This window comes from Marmota monax, unplaced genomic scaffold (assembly GCF_021218885.2).
Source record: "Marmota monax isolate L192 unplaced genomic scaffold, Marmota_monax_Labrador192_F-V1.1 WCK01_AAM20220418_F8-fsc00141, whole genome shotgun sequence".
Classification (NCBI taxonomy): domain Eukaryota; kingdom Metazoa; phylum Chordata; class Mammalia; order Rodentia; family Sciuridae; genus Marmota; species Marmota monax.
In genome coordinates, this window is record NW_026692981.1 from 1,105,500 (window position 1) to 1,124,442 (window position 18,943).

Below are 18,943 nucleotides of genomic sequence, written 5' to 3' on the forward strand. Positions count from 1 at the left end.
CGGGCAGGGAAGCAATGACCCCAGAAGTCACACCGGGCCATCGCCAAGGCCTGTGGTGCCCAAGGAGCTTCCTGGAGAGACCCCTTCCTGGTCACAGGGAAAAGGACGCGTGGTCCCAGGGCCTGGGCTTTTCCCCTTGCGGGCAAGGACACCTGCTTGTACCCACTGGGTGAATCTTCACATCTTGAGCGGGTGTTGCCGACCAGGAAGTTTATATCACGATGTTCCCATCTAAATGCTCAATATTTAAATGTTAATTAATTCAAAACTTTGATGATGAATTTCCAAAACTTTTATCTCAAATTTAGTTTAATTTAATTTTGTTATCTGGTTTATAACCAATCTATGTTTTTTCAGCGAAAACTTCATTTTGTTTTTTGATTAGCAAATTACATTCCACTGAAATACCTTTACCAAATTTACAAATTATCTGAGGAGTGTGTTACAAATGTTCTAACACATTGATGGAAGCTACTTGGAAAATCATTAAACATATTTACACCCTGCTCCCACCTCCAGATACTCCGATTTAATTGATATGTGCGAGCTAGGATTTTTAAAGCTTCCCTCAACCTTCCCAATAAAGTTGAAGAATCATGCTTAAAATATTTCTTTCTAAGCATGCTGAAAATTTTGCAATTGAAGAAAATTAAAATTGGAAATCAGAGTCTCTAAATTGTAGGCACATAAATAAAACAGGATTCAGAAAATTATATGTACACTGGGGTTGTTTTTCAGCTTAATTGAGATAGAATTCATATACCACAAATTCATCTATTTAAGATGTAAGTCAGTGGGTTTTAGTGTACAACCATCACCACAATCAATTTTAGAACATTTCCCACCTCCTCCAAAAGAAACTATTCTATAGTCATAATCTCCCAAGTCCCTCCTTTCTCCCTCCCTCACCAACAGCCCTGGACAATCACTAATGTATTTTCTTTCTGTACAGAACATTTCACACACAGAGAATCATACAACAAACAGTTTTTGTTTTTGTTGTGTGTATGTGCCCCCGAGTGTATGTGCCCCTGTGTGTGTGTGCCCCTGTGTGACTGCTTTCATTTAAGATAATGTTTTCATATTTTATGGTAAGTGTACCACATGTACCACACGCCACATTTTATTTTTCCATTCATCAGCTGTGAAAGAAACCTAAACCAGCCTCTGTAGGCAAACATGAGTCCATTCATGAGAGTGGAGACCCTGTTATCTAATGACCTCACAAGACTCACCTCCTGGTATTGCTGCACTAAATGTTGAAGCCATGAGTCTTGGTGGGCACAAACCTCCTCCAACCCATTGCAAAGACTTTTACCAGAGGACTCCCTACCGGCTTCTCAGGCTTCAGATGGGACTCCAGCCCACCTGGCTTTCCTGGTTCTCTACCTCTGATTGACAGCGTGGGTGGGAGTACATCTGCATTCTTCTTGGGGGTGGGGAGAGTAGGGGGAGTCTATTGTCCTGCCACCCTTGTTGAGAAGATGGTTTTTTCTTCATCTAATTATTTTGGCATCCTTGTCAAAAACCAGTGGACTTTACTGTAATCCCGGTCACTGGGGAGGCTGAGGCAAGAGGATTACAAATTCAAAGCCAGTCTCAGCAATTTAGTAAGACCTCTCTTAAAATAAAAATTGTAAAAAGGGCTGGGGATGTGGCTCAGTGGTAAAGTACCCCTAGGTTCAATCCCCAGTCCCCCCCCCCCCAAAAAAAAAGAGAGAACAAGATCAACTGACTGTAAGTGTGAGGATTTACTTCTGGAACATCAATTTTATGCCTGTGATCTATATGCCTATCTTTATGTCAGGACTACACTGTCCAGATTACTGTACCTTTAAACTAAATTGAAATCCGAAAGTGTGATCTTTCTAAATTTGTTCTTTTTCAAGATTGTTTTAGCTATTTAGGGTCTGTTGAATTCCACATGAATCTTAGGATCTGCTTGTCACTGTCTATGTTTTGTGTATGTTTCAAGACTATAAGAAACAAATGCATTTCTCCCTCCCCCTTTCTCCTTCTCCTCTTCTTCTTCTCCTTTCTCTTCCTCCTTATCTTCCTCCCTCTTGCTCTCTCTCCCTCTCTCTTCTTCCTCTTCTTCTCTGACAATGGGAAATAGAACTAACACACTGGCCAATGCCAACGTTGAACTTTCAGGAAGGGAATTCAAAAGTTAACATACAAACAAAAAAGGAGCTATCAGTCGTGCTCTGGAAGCCATGGAATGCTTACTAGTGCCAAAAGATGCAGAGAAATAAGATCCCGTCTAATCAGAAGTCCCCAGCTGTATGTGTGTGTGTATGTGTGTGTGTGTGTGTGTGTAATATATCTTTATATATATCCATATATATGATTATAGAGGGGGATTTATTAGAGTGGCTGACATGATCAGAGGCGGGACAGTCCCACAATGGCCTTCTGCAGGCTGGACAGCTGGAAGAACCAGGAGCTGCTCAGTCTAAGAATCTGGAGCCTCAAAACCAGAGGAACCAATAAGGCAGGACCAGCCCAAGGCTGAAGGCCTGGAAAATCACTGGTCAGAGTCCACTTTGGAAGAGTGAAGGAGCTAGAGTCCAAAGTCATCAGGTGATCACAACAGCAACTGAAGCACCAGTTCAAGAAGAATTGGGCTTGCCTCTGCCTTGATGTCCTCTTTCCACCATTTGTACCATTCAGACCTCCAGCCTGTGGGACTGTGCTGCCCACATTCAGGGCAGGTTCCTCCCCAACCTTGCCAATCATCTCTGGAAACACCCTCATTGACATACCCAGAAGCCTCTTAATCTTAGGCATCGCTGTCTATTAAGTTGACAATCCAGATTCACCATCACACTGGACACTCCCTTTCTTTTCATAGAAATGTGGAGCCTTTCATGCAGTGCTGCTTTCCCTGGCCGCTCTCAGTGTCAGCTCTCGGAACTCACCAGTGGAACTCCTTTAAACAGCTTACAAAGGAAACACCAGCATGTTACAGTGTTCCTTCTATCCCTCAAACTGCACAAAAGCACACCAGTTTTCTGAATCCTCAAATGGCCTTTGCAGATGTTGTTTTCCACAAAGGACTCTTGCACCATGGCTCAACTCAGCAACTCTCATTATATCCTACAGCAATACTTTCCTAAAGGGTCTGAATTCTTTTTAAAAACTTTTTTATTTGTTCTTTTTAGTTACACATGACAGTAGAATGCATTTTGAGATATCATAACTTCTCATGGAGTATAACTTTCCATTCTTATGGCTGTCCATGCTGTGGAGTTACATTGGTTGTACATTCATACATGAACATAGAAAAGTGATATCTGATTCATTCTACTTTCCTTTTCCCACCTCCTCTCCCTTCCTTCTATTCCCCTTTGTCTAATTCAGTGAAATGCTATCCCCCCAATCCCTGCTTATTGTGAGTCAGCACCCACACATCAGAGAGAACATTCGGCCTTCAGTTTTTTGGGATTAGCTTATTTTACTTAGCATTATGGTCTGCAGTTTCATCCATTTACTTTACCAGTAACCATAATTTCATTCTTCTCTATGGCTGAGTAATATGCCACTGTGTATATGTATCACGTTTTCTTTATCCTTTTATCTGCTGAAGGGCACTTAAGCTGGTGCCAAGTTCAGCTATTGTGAATTGATCTACTATCAACAATGATGTGGCTGTGTTACTATAGTATGCTCCGGTTCTTTGGGTTTATGCCAAGGAGAGGAATAACTGAGTCAAATGGTAGTTCCATTCCAAGTTTTCTGAGGAATCTCCATGCTGCTTTCTGGAGTGGCTGCACCAATTTTCAATTTATCAGCAGTGTATGAGTGTGCCTTTTTCCCCACACCCTCGCCAACACTTATTGTTAAGGGATCTGAATTCTGGCTGTCTCAGTTAATGACTTGTTTCCCTGGTAATACTGTAATAGCTATCTGTCTAATTAGTGTAAATATTTGTGTATTATGTTGGTGTTAAGTCCTTGGGGCACCTTTGGCTTAATCTTTTTTCCTACCCTATGGGGGGGGGGATACAGCTCATGTTCAACACTTGTTTAAACAACATATTTAAATTCCTACTTCAAGTAAATTAATAGGTGTGTGTAAAGTTATGCTATAAACAATAATAATGATCATATACCATGTATCCTGTGGGGGATAAATATGTTCTTCAATTATGTGTTGAAATTCTGTGAGAAATAATTACCAGGGATCATGAAGTAACCAGTGACTTGTTAGTCAGCTTTTTATTGCTGTGATCAAAATACATGATAAGAACAACTTAGAGGAGAAACAGTTTTGGGGGAGCTGATGATTTCAGAGGTTCAGTCCATTGTTCTGGGCATGAGGTGAGGCAGAGCATCATGGTAGAAGGGTGTGGTGGAGGAAAGCTGTCAGCTCATGGGAGCAGGGAAGCAGAGAGGGAACATGAGGAGGGCTCTGCTCCTCAAGATATAATCAATCCCCAATCACATGCCCTGAGTGACCTACTTCCTCCTACCATGACCAACCTGCCTACAGTAACCACCTAGTAGTCCATTCAAAGATTCAAGTCATCAAATGGATAAATCCACTCATGCGGTTACAGCTCTCTTATTCCATTCTTTTCATCTCTGACCATTGCTATGTTATGGGTCATGTTTCCAGCAAATGAGTTTTTGGGGGACGCTTCATATCTAAATCATAACAGGACAAATAATAACAAAGGAGGTACACCCTCTGCATTTGCTACCCTCTCCCCACCTGCTATGACAAGAAGTGGGAAGATTGGCATCCTTCATGGAGAATGGAGAGGTAAAATGGATCAATTGCACTGCATGGAGTGGTAAGCAGTAGAGTCAATATCCATCCAGTCACTGAGAAGAGTCCACAGAACATTAAGTTAGTGAATGAAAAATGCATGTGTAGAATATACTTTGAGAGTAACACTTTTAACCCCAAACACCCATTTGGCTCATTAAGAAGGTTTCCTGCAAGAGTGGATGAAAAGTGAAAGATGGGAACAGGAGGAGTACGTAAAATACTTCCCCCCCTCTTCTTCTCTCTTTTTCTTTCCTTCCTTTTTGTAGATGTGGTTCCTGGAGAATTAAAGACCTTCAATACCCTATTCCTGAACAAGTAAGTGGCCAGGGCTGAGTGCTTACTCCACAATGGGAGACCGGAACCAAGGACTGCAGCCGCTGACTCGGTAGTAGACAATAAACCCCATCTTTCTTTACCTGATTAGATTAGCTTTTCCCAGAGACCTGCAATGCCAAGTATGGTCGAAACACCTGCCAAAATGAACACCCAAGCAGAGGGTTGTGGGCGTGTACAGTCAGATGAGAAGTCTGAAATGAGATACAATGTTTGGGTTCACCAGCAGCACTTGGAATCCTTTCCCCACCTCACCAGCATGTTAGATCCCAGGTCTTCATCCTAACCTCTGCTCTGGTGAATATTCCAGACCCACCCTGGGCCACCAACCTCAGCAGTCCATATTCTTACCCCACTTGATGATGAGGGGCTCCTTCAGGCCTCCATGCTTAGCATGGCAGGAGTACATGGCTTCTTCTCCTCTAGGGACAGTCACATTCACCCAGCACTGACAGATTCCATTTCCATTCAGCCGATACCCACTGTGGACCAAGGGCAGGGCTTCCTGGCCCCTCCACAAGCTCAGCATGTTAGCACAAGGGAAGAAGCACAGGTCTTGGCACTGCAGCACTATTTCCCAGGAAGAGCTCTGACAGCTGGTCACAGACACTGAAGGAGACTCTGAGGGCAGAGTGAAAGCAGGATGAATTCTGAGCTCTCCTGTTCCCTGGGCCACCCTCCTCCCACTTGGAGATGTTAGTTCAGCTCAAGAGACCCAGAAAACACTTGTAGGCTGGCCTTGGGCCCTCATCTAGCAATTCAGTCTCAGTCCTTCATGATTCTGGAAACCCTCGTGGAAAAGTAGGTGGTGTAGGTTGAAGTATACCCCTCCAAAGTTGTGGAAGTCGTAACTTGCTGCACCTGTGAATGTGACCTCATTGGGAAATAGGCTCTTTGCAGATGATCATGTTAGGATGAGTTAATTAGGATAGCTTCTAATCCAAACTGACTAGCATCCTTATGAAAAGGGAGATTTTCAACATAGAAATTGGTACAGAAGGAAAACATGAAAAGACACAGGGAGGAGGCCTATTCAGGTCAAGGCTTCCAGAAGGTAGGAGAGGGCCCTGGAATAGATCTTCCCTCCCAGACCTCAGAAGGAACCAAGCCTGAGGACATCTCCATTTCAGTCTTCCAGTCTCCAGAATTGTGAGATAATAACCATCTCTTATTTAATCTCCCAGTTGGAGGTACTTTGAAACTGCAGCTCCAGAACATTAACACAGGAAATGCTATGGACTGAATCATGTCCCCCACAAACTTATAAACTAAAACCCTGTCCTCAATGTAATGGTATTTGGAGATAAGGCCTTTGCAAAGTGATTAGGACTCAAAGAGTTCCTGAGTGATGGGATTCGTGCTGATATAAAAAGAGGCAGGAGAGAGAGCCGTCTATTTTTTTTCTTCCTTGCACCCCCATGTGCACCAAGGAGCCTCATGTGAGCACACAGGAAGAGGCCACTGCCTACAAAGCCAGAAGATAGCCCTTAGTAGGAGTTGAGCCAGTAGAACCTGACCTCAGGCTTCCCAACTTCCAGAACTGAGAGGAAATAAAAGTTCTTTTTGAAGCCCCCAAGTCTATGGTGCTTTGCTAAGTTAGCTCCAGGTGAGTGAAATGTCAAAGAGGATGAATCCTGGAGTCTTGAACAGCACAGCATCTGTGCTTCCAGGGAACAGATTTGCTGAAATTCTGTGAGCAAAATTCAAACATGTAAATTATTTTTGAGCCCTTTTAAGGAATATAATAAGGTGGCAAGAGCTGGGGAATGTCCCCAAACACTGCTGTCTGATAAAACTCTGAGATAATAGGCATCTTCTAACACTGTTCAGAACCATGTGAAAAGTGGCTAGTGTGTCAGAGGAACAACATGCTAAGTTTTACATAATTTTAACTCATTATGTTAGCAGCTGTGGGACAGCACGAGTCTAAGCTGGACTCTGGCTGGACTCAAGGGGTGGGTGCTGGTATTGCAGCAGCAGGTGACAGACATTCCAGATGCTTCAGCAGGTCCCCAGGCCCAGAAGTCAGGCTGCTCACCCCACCTCTCCACTAATGTGGGGTCGATGTTATTAATGTGCATTTTATGTTCTTTTCCATACAGAAGGATCTTTCAAGAACTCCTTTGGTACTTTAAAAATGTAAGATTCTACTGATTATTTGACAAAACTAAATTAACAGTTCTTCTTTAAACTCTCAATCTGCAAAGTTCATTACTGCATTTATTAATTTAAATAATTAAATCATTTTTGATAGGGATTTGCAATTTAATAACATTTTTTAAACTTTTCAATTGTGACTATAAATTGATATATTAGATTTCTAAAGTGTTTAAATGCTCAATTAACATAACTACCCCAAGTGCCTCAGTACCTTTTAAAAGTCTAAGCTCATCCTTCATAGGATGAGTCTTAAATATTCTCAAATATTCTAAAAGTGCTTCTAAACTCAGTAAGATATCAAAATAAAAATCACAAGGATAATTGCTATCTCAACTATAACCTTATATCAGTCACAGACTTTTAATTATCTGAAATACTTAAAATAGGAAATATGCATATGTTCTTTCTTAACATAAAATATTGACATAATGGGTTTGATTTACTTTATAACTTATTAGCTTAAATCTAGACATCATAAGGTTAGGAGACACTTACCTAAGTATGTATCCTAAATAGCTGTGAGGCCGTCAGCCTCCCCGGAATAACTTTGGGTCACCTCTCTTGCTTGACTGTGCATAATGACCAGAGATTTTTAGGTCGGGAAATAATTTCTGAAGCTAAAATACTTAGTACTAATTCTCCTACAATCCAACTGATGGTATGTATAATTGTGAGTCCTGAGTCCCCTAAGTGCCCACTCAGTCCAGAGCAGGAGCCTCTCCAAGGTCAGGTCCCTGGAAGCAACTGAACTCTGCCTAGTGGTCACATTCCTCACAGCTAGCTCAGTGTCAGGTGTAGTTGTGTGACCTCCATCCAGATTCTGCATTCCTGTGGCCTGTTACCTGGCATGAGGTTGTTCTAGTAACAATCTAAGCACAACCTGCAGTCCAATCCACGGTTGCTTAAACACGACAGTAGGAAGGGTGTGCAAGACAGGAGAAGGGAGCTTCACGAATACTCAGACAGGAGTTAGGAGAAACAAAACCACCATGAGTGACATCCCGTGCCCTGGTCCCCAAAATAACTTAACTTGGAATTTACTGAAGCTGGTGCAGAGAGGAACAGTTGCCTGAGGTGAAGGGGTACTTTTTAAAATTATACAATTTACCAGGTTTTGACTCTCTACCTCATCCAAGGAAAACAGGGTACTTTGGTTTTTCATGTTGAATTTCCAGTCAGGAAGCAGATGCCTCATTCAAACTGAAACATGAATTCCATTCCAGGGAGTTGGTGTTGAGACCATGAAGTAAATGTCATTGAGGTCCCTGTTCAGTTTCTTGTGAGTTTGGTCAGGGATTGCTCCTCCCTTTCTTGTCTGCCTCCCCCATGCCCTCAGGCCAATCCCTGCTCTGACAGAATCGAGACCCAGCCATAATGGACCACAGGGCAAGACACTGAGCCTCAGTGAATTTCTGATGGGCACTGGCTTCCCTCACCTAAAAATGGGGCAAGGCATGGAGAGTCTCAGGCCAAAGCTAGTCTAACCGATTCCATTAGAGGGACAGTTACCTGATTGCACCAAAGCTTTCTTCCCAGGTCCTGGGTACTTCTGAAGATAGTGCTGGCAGTCACCATTGATAAAGGCACCATGGTGCTGGGCCAAGTCTCTATCCTTCTTCAAACTCTGTGCCATGCTTTGGGCCTCAGGAGCATCAGCCTTCCAGCAGAGTGTTGCTGGCTGGAATGTGAGGTAGTCCTGTCCCTCGAAGCTGTATTTCCAGAAGCTCTTGAAGTTGCCATTCTCCTTGAGGTCACAGCCCAGAGCCATCTGCAAAATATGAGGCCCTGGTGCCCCAAAGCCCCAAAAGGAGCATAACTTCCTCTGTCTTCTGCAAAATGGAGATGCATTAAGCATAGAAAGAGGACTCTAGGGCAGAGAGGACTACTCCCCTCCCTACTCCGTGGCAGCAGAGCTGACTCTGATGGTGTCCTGAGACTTTAATATGCTCCTGAGAAACAGGGGGCTAGGGGAGGATGGAGCACCTCACCCTCCTGGAGTCTTGTCCCCACTGACTTTCAGGGCTCATTTTCCTACTCACCAGGCTGCTGGCTATGCTGCTTCATGTCCCACAGCAACACCAAGAATTCCCTCCCAAAGAGCTTCACATTCTGTACCAACTCTCTCCACTCCACGGAACCTTCCAGTGTCTCCCACAGACCCCAGTGTTGAATGCTCTGGTTCCTACTGTAGAATTTCAGAAAGAGCTGATTGTTCACATATGCAAGGGCCTTCGTCTCGGTATTGTATTTGACCAATGGAGCTATGGTAGTGTAGAGAATGTGGAGGGAAGATGACTCTGAAATCAAGACGTGGGTAGTAGCACCACAGAGGGGTCATCTCTGAGAGCACAAGCCCCACCCAGAGCCACTCAAGGAACTTATGACTCCTGGGAAGCCTGGCTATTTACCAAGGCCCACAGGTCTCCTATGATCCTCTGGCTAGGACACATTTTCTTCAAGGCTATAAATCATGGTAAAATAAATCCTTACTCAAAAGACACAGAGCCAAATGGAGTTTTGGTGCTAATTAGTCCACAAACAAAACAGAAAGAGAGTTACCTGAGTAACAGGATCAGAACACTGAGACCAGGCAGCTCCTCTTGGTGATTTACTCCCTCTCAGGAGCCTGTCTGTGCCTGGCTCTTCTTCCTGTGCTTTCACAGAGCTGTTCCCCAAACACCACTTCATCCCATGTACAGCTGCTTTCTTTCTCTTCTGTTTTCCTCTTTCTATGCCTAATTCATCTCCCACACTTGAACTGATAACCCCCTGCAAACAGTTTTCTAACCCAGGGCCTTCAGTCTCAGCACTGCTAGTATCTGGGGCCAGGTTAGGGTTGTGAATGGATTTCTGTGCAATGTTTAGCTGCATCTTTGGACCCTAGGCATTAAGTTCTAGTAGCACTTCTCAGCTCTAACAACACAAAATGTCTTCAGAACTTGCTAAATGGCCCTGAGGGGATAAGAGAGAGACTCATCCTGTGTAGAGAACCGTTCTATGGGGTATTTCCAACCTTGACCTGTACCCTCTTTCTAGACATGTAATTTAAATGGCCTATTTATCTTCTACACAGACTTACCTACTGCATTTTCAGTGCTTCATTTAAAAAAAAAATCGTTTTGCAATTCTGGGGACTGAACAGGGCTTTGCACATGATAGGCAAGTGCTCTATCACTGAGCCACATCCCCATCCCTCTCCAGTATTTTTAATCAACAGGTTCAGAGGTGCATACTCTCCAGCCTAAGGTAAGAAACTGGACATCCATGGGCCAGATGGGACCTGAAAGTGTATCTGATTTGCCCTAACAGTAGGAGATTAGAATCAAATATTAATATTTTTAAAAGGAAAGAAACTCTCGATTCCTGTTTTTTTTTGTTTGTTTCTTTCTCTAAATAAGATTTTGCATTTCCATACAATGAGTCCAGGAGGGTCTTTTGGCCTCTGAAATGAGAACTCCATGCTGCCTTACTCCTTTCACCTCTTATGTTCCTACACGCCGCAACTTCTCCACTGCAGGCATTTTCTTTTTCCCCCTCCCCCATCTAATATACCCTACATATTGGCTCTAGATAAAGGTTTCCAAATCGTAGCTCTGATCCAACAACACTCCAGCTGAGGCCATCTGGCCCGCAGTTCTTCATTAGGCATCTCCTCTCTACTGAAGTGTTGCAGATACCTTAGGTTGACCTCTTCCTGCAGGTGAAGGGCTTTCCAGCTCCCAGATTCTATCTTTGTTCCTCAAAGGTAGTCTCAAATGGTTCAAGTCTGATTCTTCATTAAGGGGATAAATGGGAAATGAAATACATTTTGCAGTTCTGGACCAAGAATCATGCTGGACAATTTGCACAGAAGAGAGATTTAAGATTCTCAACATCTTCTGAAGAACTTATTATTCTATCTGCAAATGGGTATTGAGTATATTATGGGAGTTCACAAAGGTGGATAACTCTGAACCCACAGAAATTAATGAGGTCATGTCATGAAGATTTCAGTAGCATCCTCAGGGAGGAATAATCCCAATTTCAACTAAGGCTGCTTTTCAATGGACTTCATTCCTGACTTTGCCATGCTATGCGACAAGTGGTAGAAACCAAGCGTGAATTTTTAGCAACAAACAGCTTTGAAACTTTGCTAGGAAATTCTTCTTTCTTTTTCATCTACCCATTTAAAGTAGATATCAGATTACTGTGCACTTTAGGTCTCCTCTCACCTGCCCCTCCCTGACTCCTCTCAGTCCCCAGATTCCTTCACAGGGTGCCACCTTAACCCGGTCCAGTTCCCTCCCTCCACATAATTCATGATCATACTGAAATTCTCCTCTTGCCCCAACCCATCCTTCATTTCCTGCATTCTACTACACTGTGGGGACCCCTCCTTTGGCTCTACCTCTTCCTGAGCCTTTCCCAACTCCTTCCAAATATGATCCTGACTCTGGTCCAGGCTGGCTCTGTGGCTCCAGCTGTGCCTTGTTGGCTTACCGCCGCCCTTACATTCAGTTTAGGCACAGGAGACATTCTGCACAAATTCCCACAACTGGAGCTAAAGGACCTCAGAACTTTAAAAAATTATGTTATTTACTTTATCCTCTAAGGGAAAGAGCAGGGTCCTTGCTGAGAAACAACTGCCTGGAAAATTTCCATACCACAGGAGCTGTTTGAAGTGGGTGGCGTCCAGGGCATCTGAGAAGGCGTGGAAAGAACCCTGGGCATCCTAGATGGCAACTCACCTTCTGGGTCTTCCAGACAAGCATAGCTCTGTGAAGGGCCAAGAAAGGAGAAGAGGAGAAGCAGTGGAAGCCATGTCATAGTGCAGTTGAGAATTCCCTGCTGGGAGCTGGGTAAGTCAAGCAAAATTTTTACAGGCAGGGACCTGCAGGTCTGCTGCTGGTGTCCAGGCTGCTGTGCTCTTGTACAAACTGTGAAGCAGGAGAAATCAAAATGGTGCCCACAGACTGTTAGGTCCCTAGACATTAGTAACTCCATTTTGGTTCTGGGACTCAGAACCAAAACTTATAAAACAACCAAGAAAAAAAAACTTAAGATACCCTGTTTCCATAACCCCTTCCCTACAGGGTCTCTAAATACAAAAATCTATCCTTACCCAGCCACCTGCACCCAAGGTCATTTCCAGCTTGCTCCTGTTCCTTGTTTTAAAAAGATATAAAATCTCTATTGAAGTGACTGTGTCTGGCAGAAGGACAGCCTAGCGGATACTCTCTGCTAATAAACCTTTGCTTGAACTCAGAGATGTGTCTCTCCTGGATATTTGCACCAGCTACCCTAACACAGACCAAGAAGCATCAGCATCTGGGAGTCTGTCATACATTCAGGTACCCAGGATGCATCCTAAACCTACTGAAATACAGAGAGTAGGAGAGTTTAAGCAAGTTGGTGGGTAAAGATGCTTCCTTGTGATGCACCACTGAGCTAGAACACCACAGCTCTGTAGCATCCTTGACCTGAGGAGAATTAATGGCCTGACCAGATCAAGGTTAGAATCCAGGCAGCCAAGTTCTATTTCCTTCTCCCAGTTTCATTTACAGAATAAAACTTGACAGAGCTTTTACTCCCCTATGGGCAGCTCAAAAATACATCTCAGCAACAACTTTCAACAGTTTTTGAAAACCATATCATTTTTGTGTTTTCCAGTGAACATCGCACTTACTGCTAATAGAAATTGCTTTACAACCTCACTGCATGTTAATTGGAGAAAAATTAAAACCAGAGAAAAAGGAAGAAGAAAGTGAAAAGCATCTGTAATCTCACTCTCCAAGATAAAACCCCACGGACATATTCATGTGTTTCCTTCCAGGAGTTTTTCCACAGAGTCATACTAAGACATACTAAGATGTCTAGTCTCTGTCTTTTGTATGTTCTTGCCTCTGCTGGAAGGCCTTTCTCCCTCTTCTCTTTTCTTGAAGCTCCTGCCTGAATCCTGAGCTCAGAGACTTTGTTCCAACTCCTCTGGCACTATTACTGAGCCATTCAGTGTGTGTGTGTGTGTGTGTGTGTGTGTGTGTGTATTAAATGAAGGATCAAATGAATGAATGCTCAAACCATGCTGGACCCTCTGTGAAGGCAAATGCAACCCAGGATGGAAGATTTCCTGGCTCTTCCAGAGCATTTCATACTTGTCTACATTAGAAAATGCATCCTACAGACTTACAAATATGTGTCAATATATCAACTCTCCCACTAGAGTCCTCATTGTCTGCAACCATTTCCTTTTTCATAATCCTGATGCTTTGCAGAATGCCCAGCACAGAGTACACAGTTGCCATAGCATGATGGACCCATTCCTGATCAACAAGTTACTTACAAACAAAACAGAACACTAAAATCCACAGGAATCATGAGAAAATAGGAATAGGGTGGAAAGCTCAAAACCATGTGGCCTCACTCATTGGCACTCAGAGTAGGTCTTGAGTTTCCTTAGAACCTTGAAGGGAGGTGAATGGATTTAGTTGATGTGTGGTCACAGTACAGACGCAGAGATGATTTCTTAGTGGGCTATGACACTGAAAGATCTTATCCACGTGCTGTTGCTCCTTAGTTTTATCTGCTCTGAGAGACTATGTCTTAGGGTCTATTAATGAGTGTGTACATTTTTGCCAATTTGAGAAGCTCGGAACCAAAGACCTGATATTCATATTATCGGAATCACGGGAAAAGAGAAAGGCAGGGGGGCTGAAAGAGCATTTGAAAAATAATATCTGGAAATTTCAAAATCTGGCAAAAAGACATAAACCTGCCGATTCAAGGAGCTGAGTTAAACCCAAATAAAACAGTCACACCAAACACTTCATAAATTTCAGAAAACTAAAGACAAAAAAAAAGAAATCCTGACAGCAGCCAGAAAGAAAGTGTCTAGTCGGGAACCCCAAGTTTGATGAGAGTGGTGGCTGAAAGACCGGAAACTGGAAGGAAATGACAGAAAGCATGCTTTTGTTGATACTCTTGTTAATACTGTTGATACTCCCTATTTCTGGAGGGGGTGAAAGGAAGAACAAACAAACAAACAAACTGTGTTCTTTATCCTGTAGGTAAAGCTACTTTCAGGAATGAAGGGAAATAAAGACATTCTCAGGTAAAGAAAAAGAAATGTTTTGCTAGAGGTTGACCCTTAGAGATGATTGACAGCAGCAGTGGAAAGAGAAAGAATGGTAAGAGAAAGCATCTTGGCACATCAGCAAGAAGGAATGAAAAATAGCAAGAACAGAAATGTGGATAAAATAACTATTCCTTCTCTTTTTACGAGGTGTCTAAATCATACCTGATCACTCACACAGAACTATAATGCTCTGGTGCCCCAGAAGATGACATAATTCCAGGAATGCAAGTTTTTGTGAGTCATACAGGTTAGTTTCATCCCCCAGAAAAGATAAACTGGAGTCCTAATTCTTCATCTTTCTGGGTATAAACTTATTTGTAAATAGGGACTTTGCTGAATAAAGTTAAAAATGAAGTCATTACAGTGGGTCTTAATCCAATATAACTGGTGTCTTTATAAAAAGGTGAGATTTGAACATGGTGACAAACACACACAGAGGGAAGAAGATGTAAAATATGGGGGAAGACAGTCAGGGCCAAGCCCAGGTGTGATGGCAAAACCAGACCCGCTTTTGAAATGAAATTACAAAAACATTATGGTAAGAAACTAAGGCCTGGGGAAGGAGTCAGTTCCACTCCCCTCTCTCAGCCTTCCTCCAGGAAGCCTAATTAACCTTGGGTCCCTACCTTTTGGGTTGTAAATATCTGCCCTGAGATTCTGACTACTTCCCCTTGAAATATAACAGATGCCTGTGAAAAGAGCCCTTTCTTCTTACCTGTTTCTGTCGGCATGCTTTATTTAGAGACCCTGCACAAGGCCTTCAGCCACACAGATTAGGTTTTTTTTTAAGAGGAAAAAGCCCCAGTGATAGGATGGGTCTAAGATGACATCAAACAACTTATAAATATTGTGAGAAACTGTGGGTCAGGACTCAGGATTTGTAGTTTTTGTTTTTTGGGGGAGGTCTGTTGGTGTAAATAAAGCTTGAAGTTCTCCTCCTCTCCCAGTGCTGCTGGCTGCTTGTTGATACTCTGTTTCTCGCAATATTTGGTTCCCTGACTGGGAAGTGACAATCATGCTGGCCCTTTGTGCCCCTCAAGTTGAAGGAGATGGTGACACCTGATAGTTTGGGATTTCCTTTACCTGGGGGACCTGTACCTTCCCAGCAGCCATTGCCACCGACTCCCTGGAGAGTTGGACCAACAGCTGCACAATCATCAGGATACAGGTAAAATCCTGGGATCTGGGACCTTGGTCAGGCCTTTCTCTAGGACAGAAGGGGAGTTTGATCACATCCCAGGCCACTTGAGGCCACTTGAATGGGGCCATCGGTTGTGTCAGGTGGGTGGCAGTGACTTAGGAACAAAGCACCAGACAACTCATGAGAACATAAATCAGGCTCTGATGGAAACGCCTGTCAATCAGTGGGATCTCCTGGCCAATCTTGGATTTCAGCCAGATCCCCCCCCCCCAACACACACACACACCAACTCCAGCGAGACAAGGGACTCTAAAAACACCTTTTGCTGTCCCAAGCCCTTCCCTTCCTGCTGTAAGCCCCATAAATTCCAGTCCAGTCAAGCTCCCACCGGTTTCTCCTGAGACCCTAGTCCTGTCCACTCTGTCTGATCCAGTTCCTCCCTGGGAGGGAGTCTCTTTTTAAATCGGCCTCCTCTTGGTTGATGCCCGTTGCCTGACCTCACATCTGGTGCCAAGACCCGGGATGGATTTGGGGGGCTTCTCCTGCAGGGGACTGAAGTCCATCCCTTCCCACCTTGAAACGGGGAAATGTCTAAGCCGCTCTTTCCCTCTGCCTTCATCCGGCCGCCAGGAGTGGGGTGAGTTCCCGTTTCCCGACCTTCCAGCCCCTTTCCGACGGTGGGGTCGATCCTAAGTCGCACGAGTGCCCTGGACCCTGCCCGTTCAAGGCCCCGGGGGGCACTGTGGCGAGGTCCCAGTTCCTGGGGGAGCCATTCCCTCTCTGGGCCCGCGGAGGCCGCAGGGACGCCTGACCCGCCCTGGCCCTTGCTCCTCAGGTGGGGGCGGGCGGAACTGGGGACTCACCGGCGAGGGTGCCCGGAGGTCGTGGGAAACACGGAGTCCTCTCCTTAGACCCCAAAGTACACGGGTCACAGCGGCCCCAGAAGGAACTTCTGATTTTAAACCCCCACTGAACCCGACAATTTCTGTCGCCGGAAGCGGGCAAAACGTCCAGGCTTTTTGAGATTCGCTCCCGCCCTCCCCTCGGTTCTGCCCGTCCCACGGCCAACGTTCTCCTCGCTGGGGACCCACTTTCCCATTGTCCTACTGTTTCTTCCTCATTCTCGGATATGGCCTTCTCCCAGCCTCACCTTCCTGCCCTCCCCTCCCGCGGACCGCGTCTCCCCCCCTGCAGCCGCAGCCGCCGCCCCGTCTGCCCCTCCCCGCCCGCACGTCCCCGTCTGCCCCTCCCCGCCCGCACGTCCCCGTCTGCCCCTCCCGGCACGTTTCCGGTCTGCGCGGCCACCGACCCTCACGCGTGCCCCCCATCACTGGCTCCCCGGCGCCTCGCACTCACCTCAGTCTGCCGCTGGGGTTCCGTCGGGCGGGCAGAAGGTCCCACCTGGCTGCGAGCAGGTGGGAAGAGTCGGGCCGGTGGTGCCAGAGCGGGGTCTGGGGATCCCGCGGAGCCTCCTCCCCCTTCTCCTGCGGACACAGCTCCTGCTGCTCTACTCACCTCTCCCACTGATAAACCCTCACCTCTCCCGTGAGTCACCTTGGCACCATCCCTGTGTTGCTGGTTCTGCAGGAATCGAGGATGCTGGAGTTGGGAGGTCCTGAAGCCTTCCACGCACATTTCAAAGGAACGCCTGGGAGGCCAGGCACGGTGTACAGGGTTGAAGTCCCTGCGGTGTGCCCCTAAGAGGGTGCTGCGTGAAGCTGTGGAGGGGACACCGAATGAAAACCCCAGAAAATGAGAGACACGAATAATGTGACCTGTCTCCTGAGAAAAGCTTCTGGTTGAGGAGAAATCCAGGCTAAAGCAAATCCATAAGCCTTGACCCTGAAAGGCCAAAGGGCTGGGCTGCCCAAGCCCTTGGGAGCTAACGTCTCAAAACTGTAGAAGGAGTTAGAGGTGAAATTATGAGACCGGGTTTCTCACCTGGGTGTCAGTCTATTTTGGCCCATTCCTTTCTCTTAGGCCTCTATTCATTCCTTTTGGAATGAGAATACTTATTTTAGGTCAGTGTCTATTGCATAGACGTAACTTGCTTTAGAGTTTTATGGGAGCTCACAGGCAAAATTTTGTCTTGAGTCTCAGCTGAAACTGTACTTTGGGCAATGCTGAAACGAAGATCCATGGCGCTCTTCCAGACAGACCAAATGCATTGTGCACTGGGAAATGGACATGATCTTTGGGGAACTGGAATGAAATGTTATGGTTTGGATAGGGTGTGTCCCCCCAAATCTCCTGTTAATGAGAAAATAAATATTCAGAGGTTAAATGAGTAGATTACTAGAACTGTAACCTAATCAGTCCATCTTAGGTTGAATGGACTGACTGGGTGGCAGCTTTAGGAGGTGAGGCATGGCTGGGGGAGGTGGGTTGATGATTGTGTGCCCTGGAAGGGTACATCTGATCTGTGGCCTTTTTCTTCTGCCTGTCCCCTCACCCTGCCCCTCTGCTTCTTGAGCCTTTTCCCTTAACTGGCCCCCACCCCAGGATGTGTTGCATCACCTGGTGCAGAGCAATGCGGTTGGCTGTCTATGGACTGAACCCTTTGAAATTGTGAGCCCCAAATAACACTTCTCTCCTCTACTTTGCTCTTGTTAGGTATTTTGGTCACAGCAATGTAGAATTAACTAAGACATTGTATATGATATTTCTGGCTTGTCCAAAATATTAGTTGTTTGATAAATTATGAAATTCAATAGATTTGGAAAGTGAGCCTATGCACAAAATGTCTAGACTGCATTTTAGCCGAGTGCCTTAGCAAAACCTCTTAAGGTTTATAATAAATTCTATTTTAAATGTATTGCCAGAATTCTTAAACTCAAGAAATTTAATTTTATTTGTTATTTCTTTCCTTTTTGCAGGCCTGAGACCAGCCAAGAGAAATAGAAGATTATATAAAAATGGCTATTAACCTATTTATGGATTCTCTTTTTCGGATTTCTATACTGGCATCGTTTTTAAATGACCTAAACATTGTGAAGATTTTTTTTGTAGTTGCTGCTGTTATTTTAAATTGAGCATAAATCCTGTTAGTACTTTAAATTAGCTATCAGTGTATCTGTAACCTTCATTCAGTAACCTAAATGTTAAATGCATTTCCAGAATATTGATTGTTACATTCTTTATATTTGATATAAGAGAAAATTGACATTTGCTGAGTTTTAGTCTGTAGCTTTTAAAACTAGTTTGCCTCTTTAACTATTTTCACAATCTCCGTATTAGAAAAGATTCATGTTGATATGCAGACTCTAAATTTGTGGTTGTCAAAAATAAAATTGTTGGAGGTGGGGTTGTGGCTCAGTGGTAGAGCACTTGCCAAACTTGAGTAAGATACTGGGTTCGATCCTGGCATCAATAAAAATAAACAAAATACAGGCATTGTGTCCATCTATAGCCAATATATACTT

The 18,943-nt window shown here is 44.5% G+C and overlaps 1 protein-coding gene and 1 long non-coding RNA gene across 19 annotated transcripts; one reads left to right on the forward strand and one right to left on the reverse strand.

The window, feature by feature from the left end:
- Positions 1 to 4,189: 4,189 nt before the first annotated feature.
- Positions 4,190 to 17,043, reverse strand: LOC124097846 (hereditary hemochromatosis protein homolog). 18 transcript variants are annotated; one of them, XR_009227506.1, is made up of 8 exons: positions 16,385 to 16,703; positions 15,464 to 15,587; positions 9,829 to 12,024; positions 9,309 to 9,454; positions 8,779 to 9,054; positions 5,461 to 5,730; positions 5,193 to 5,303; positions 4,190 to 4,829 (listed from the first exon to the last, which is right to left on the reverse strand). XR_009227506.1 is itself a non-coding variant. In XM_058581988.1 (8 exons), the coding sequence occupies exons 3-7, from the start codon at positions 12,068 to 12,070 to the stop codon at positions 5,197 to 5,199; spliced, it is 873 nt and encodes a 290-aa protein (XP_058437971.1). In that variant the 5' UTR covers positions 12,071 to 12,185; positions 15,464 to 15,587; positions 16,385 to 16,696; the 3' UTR covers positions 4,190 to 4,829; positions 5,193 to 5,196. The 18 variants fall into 18 exon arrangements, 12 of the variants coding, with proteins under 12 accessions (XP_058437971.1, XP_058437972.1, XP_046308380.1 ...); XR_009227505.1 differs by lacking the exon at positions 15,464 to 15,587 and having other exon boundaries at positions 9,829 to 9,934; positions 11,997 to 12,185; positions 16,385 to 16,698; XR_009227507.1 differs by lacking the exon at positions 15,464 to 15,587 and having other exon boundaries at positions 9,829 to 9,934; positions 11,997 to 12,024; positions 16,385 to 16,697.
- LOC124097904 (uncharacterized) lies at positions 15,837 to 18,581 on the forward strand. The gene is made up of 2 exons (XR_006853396.1): positions 15,837 to 16,158; positions 18,398 to 18,581. It is a non-coding gene; the product is annotated as an uncharacterized LOC124097904 (long non-coding RNA).
- The last annotated feature ends 362 nt before the right edge of the window (positions 18,582 to 18,943 follow it).

What these genes read in the sequence shown, in the direction of transcription:
- LOC124097846 (XM_058581989.1), bottom strand. Translation starts at nt 12,070, where the DNA reads ATGGCTTCCACTGCTTCTCCTCTTCTCCTTTCTTGGCCCTTCACAGAG. An exon ending in TTGTCTGGAAGACCCAGAAG is followed by an intron (nt 9,455 to 11,996) that starts GTGAGTTGCCAT and finishes GAAATTCTACAG; the next exon opens with TAGGAACCAGAGCATTCAAC. An exon ending in GCAGCATAGCCAGCAGCCTG is followed by an intron (nt 9,055 to 9,308) that starts GTGAGTAGGAAA and finishes TTGGGGCACCAG; the next exon opens with GGCCTCATATTTTGCAGATG.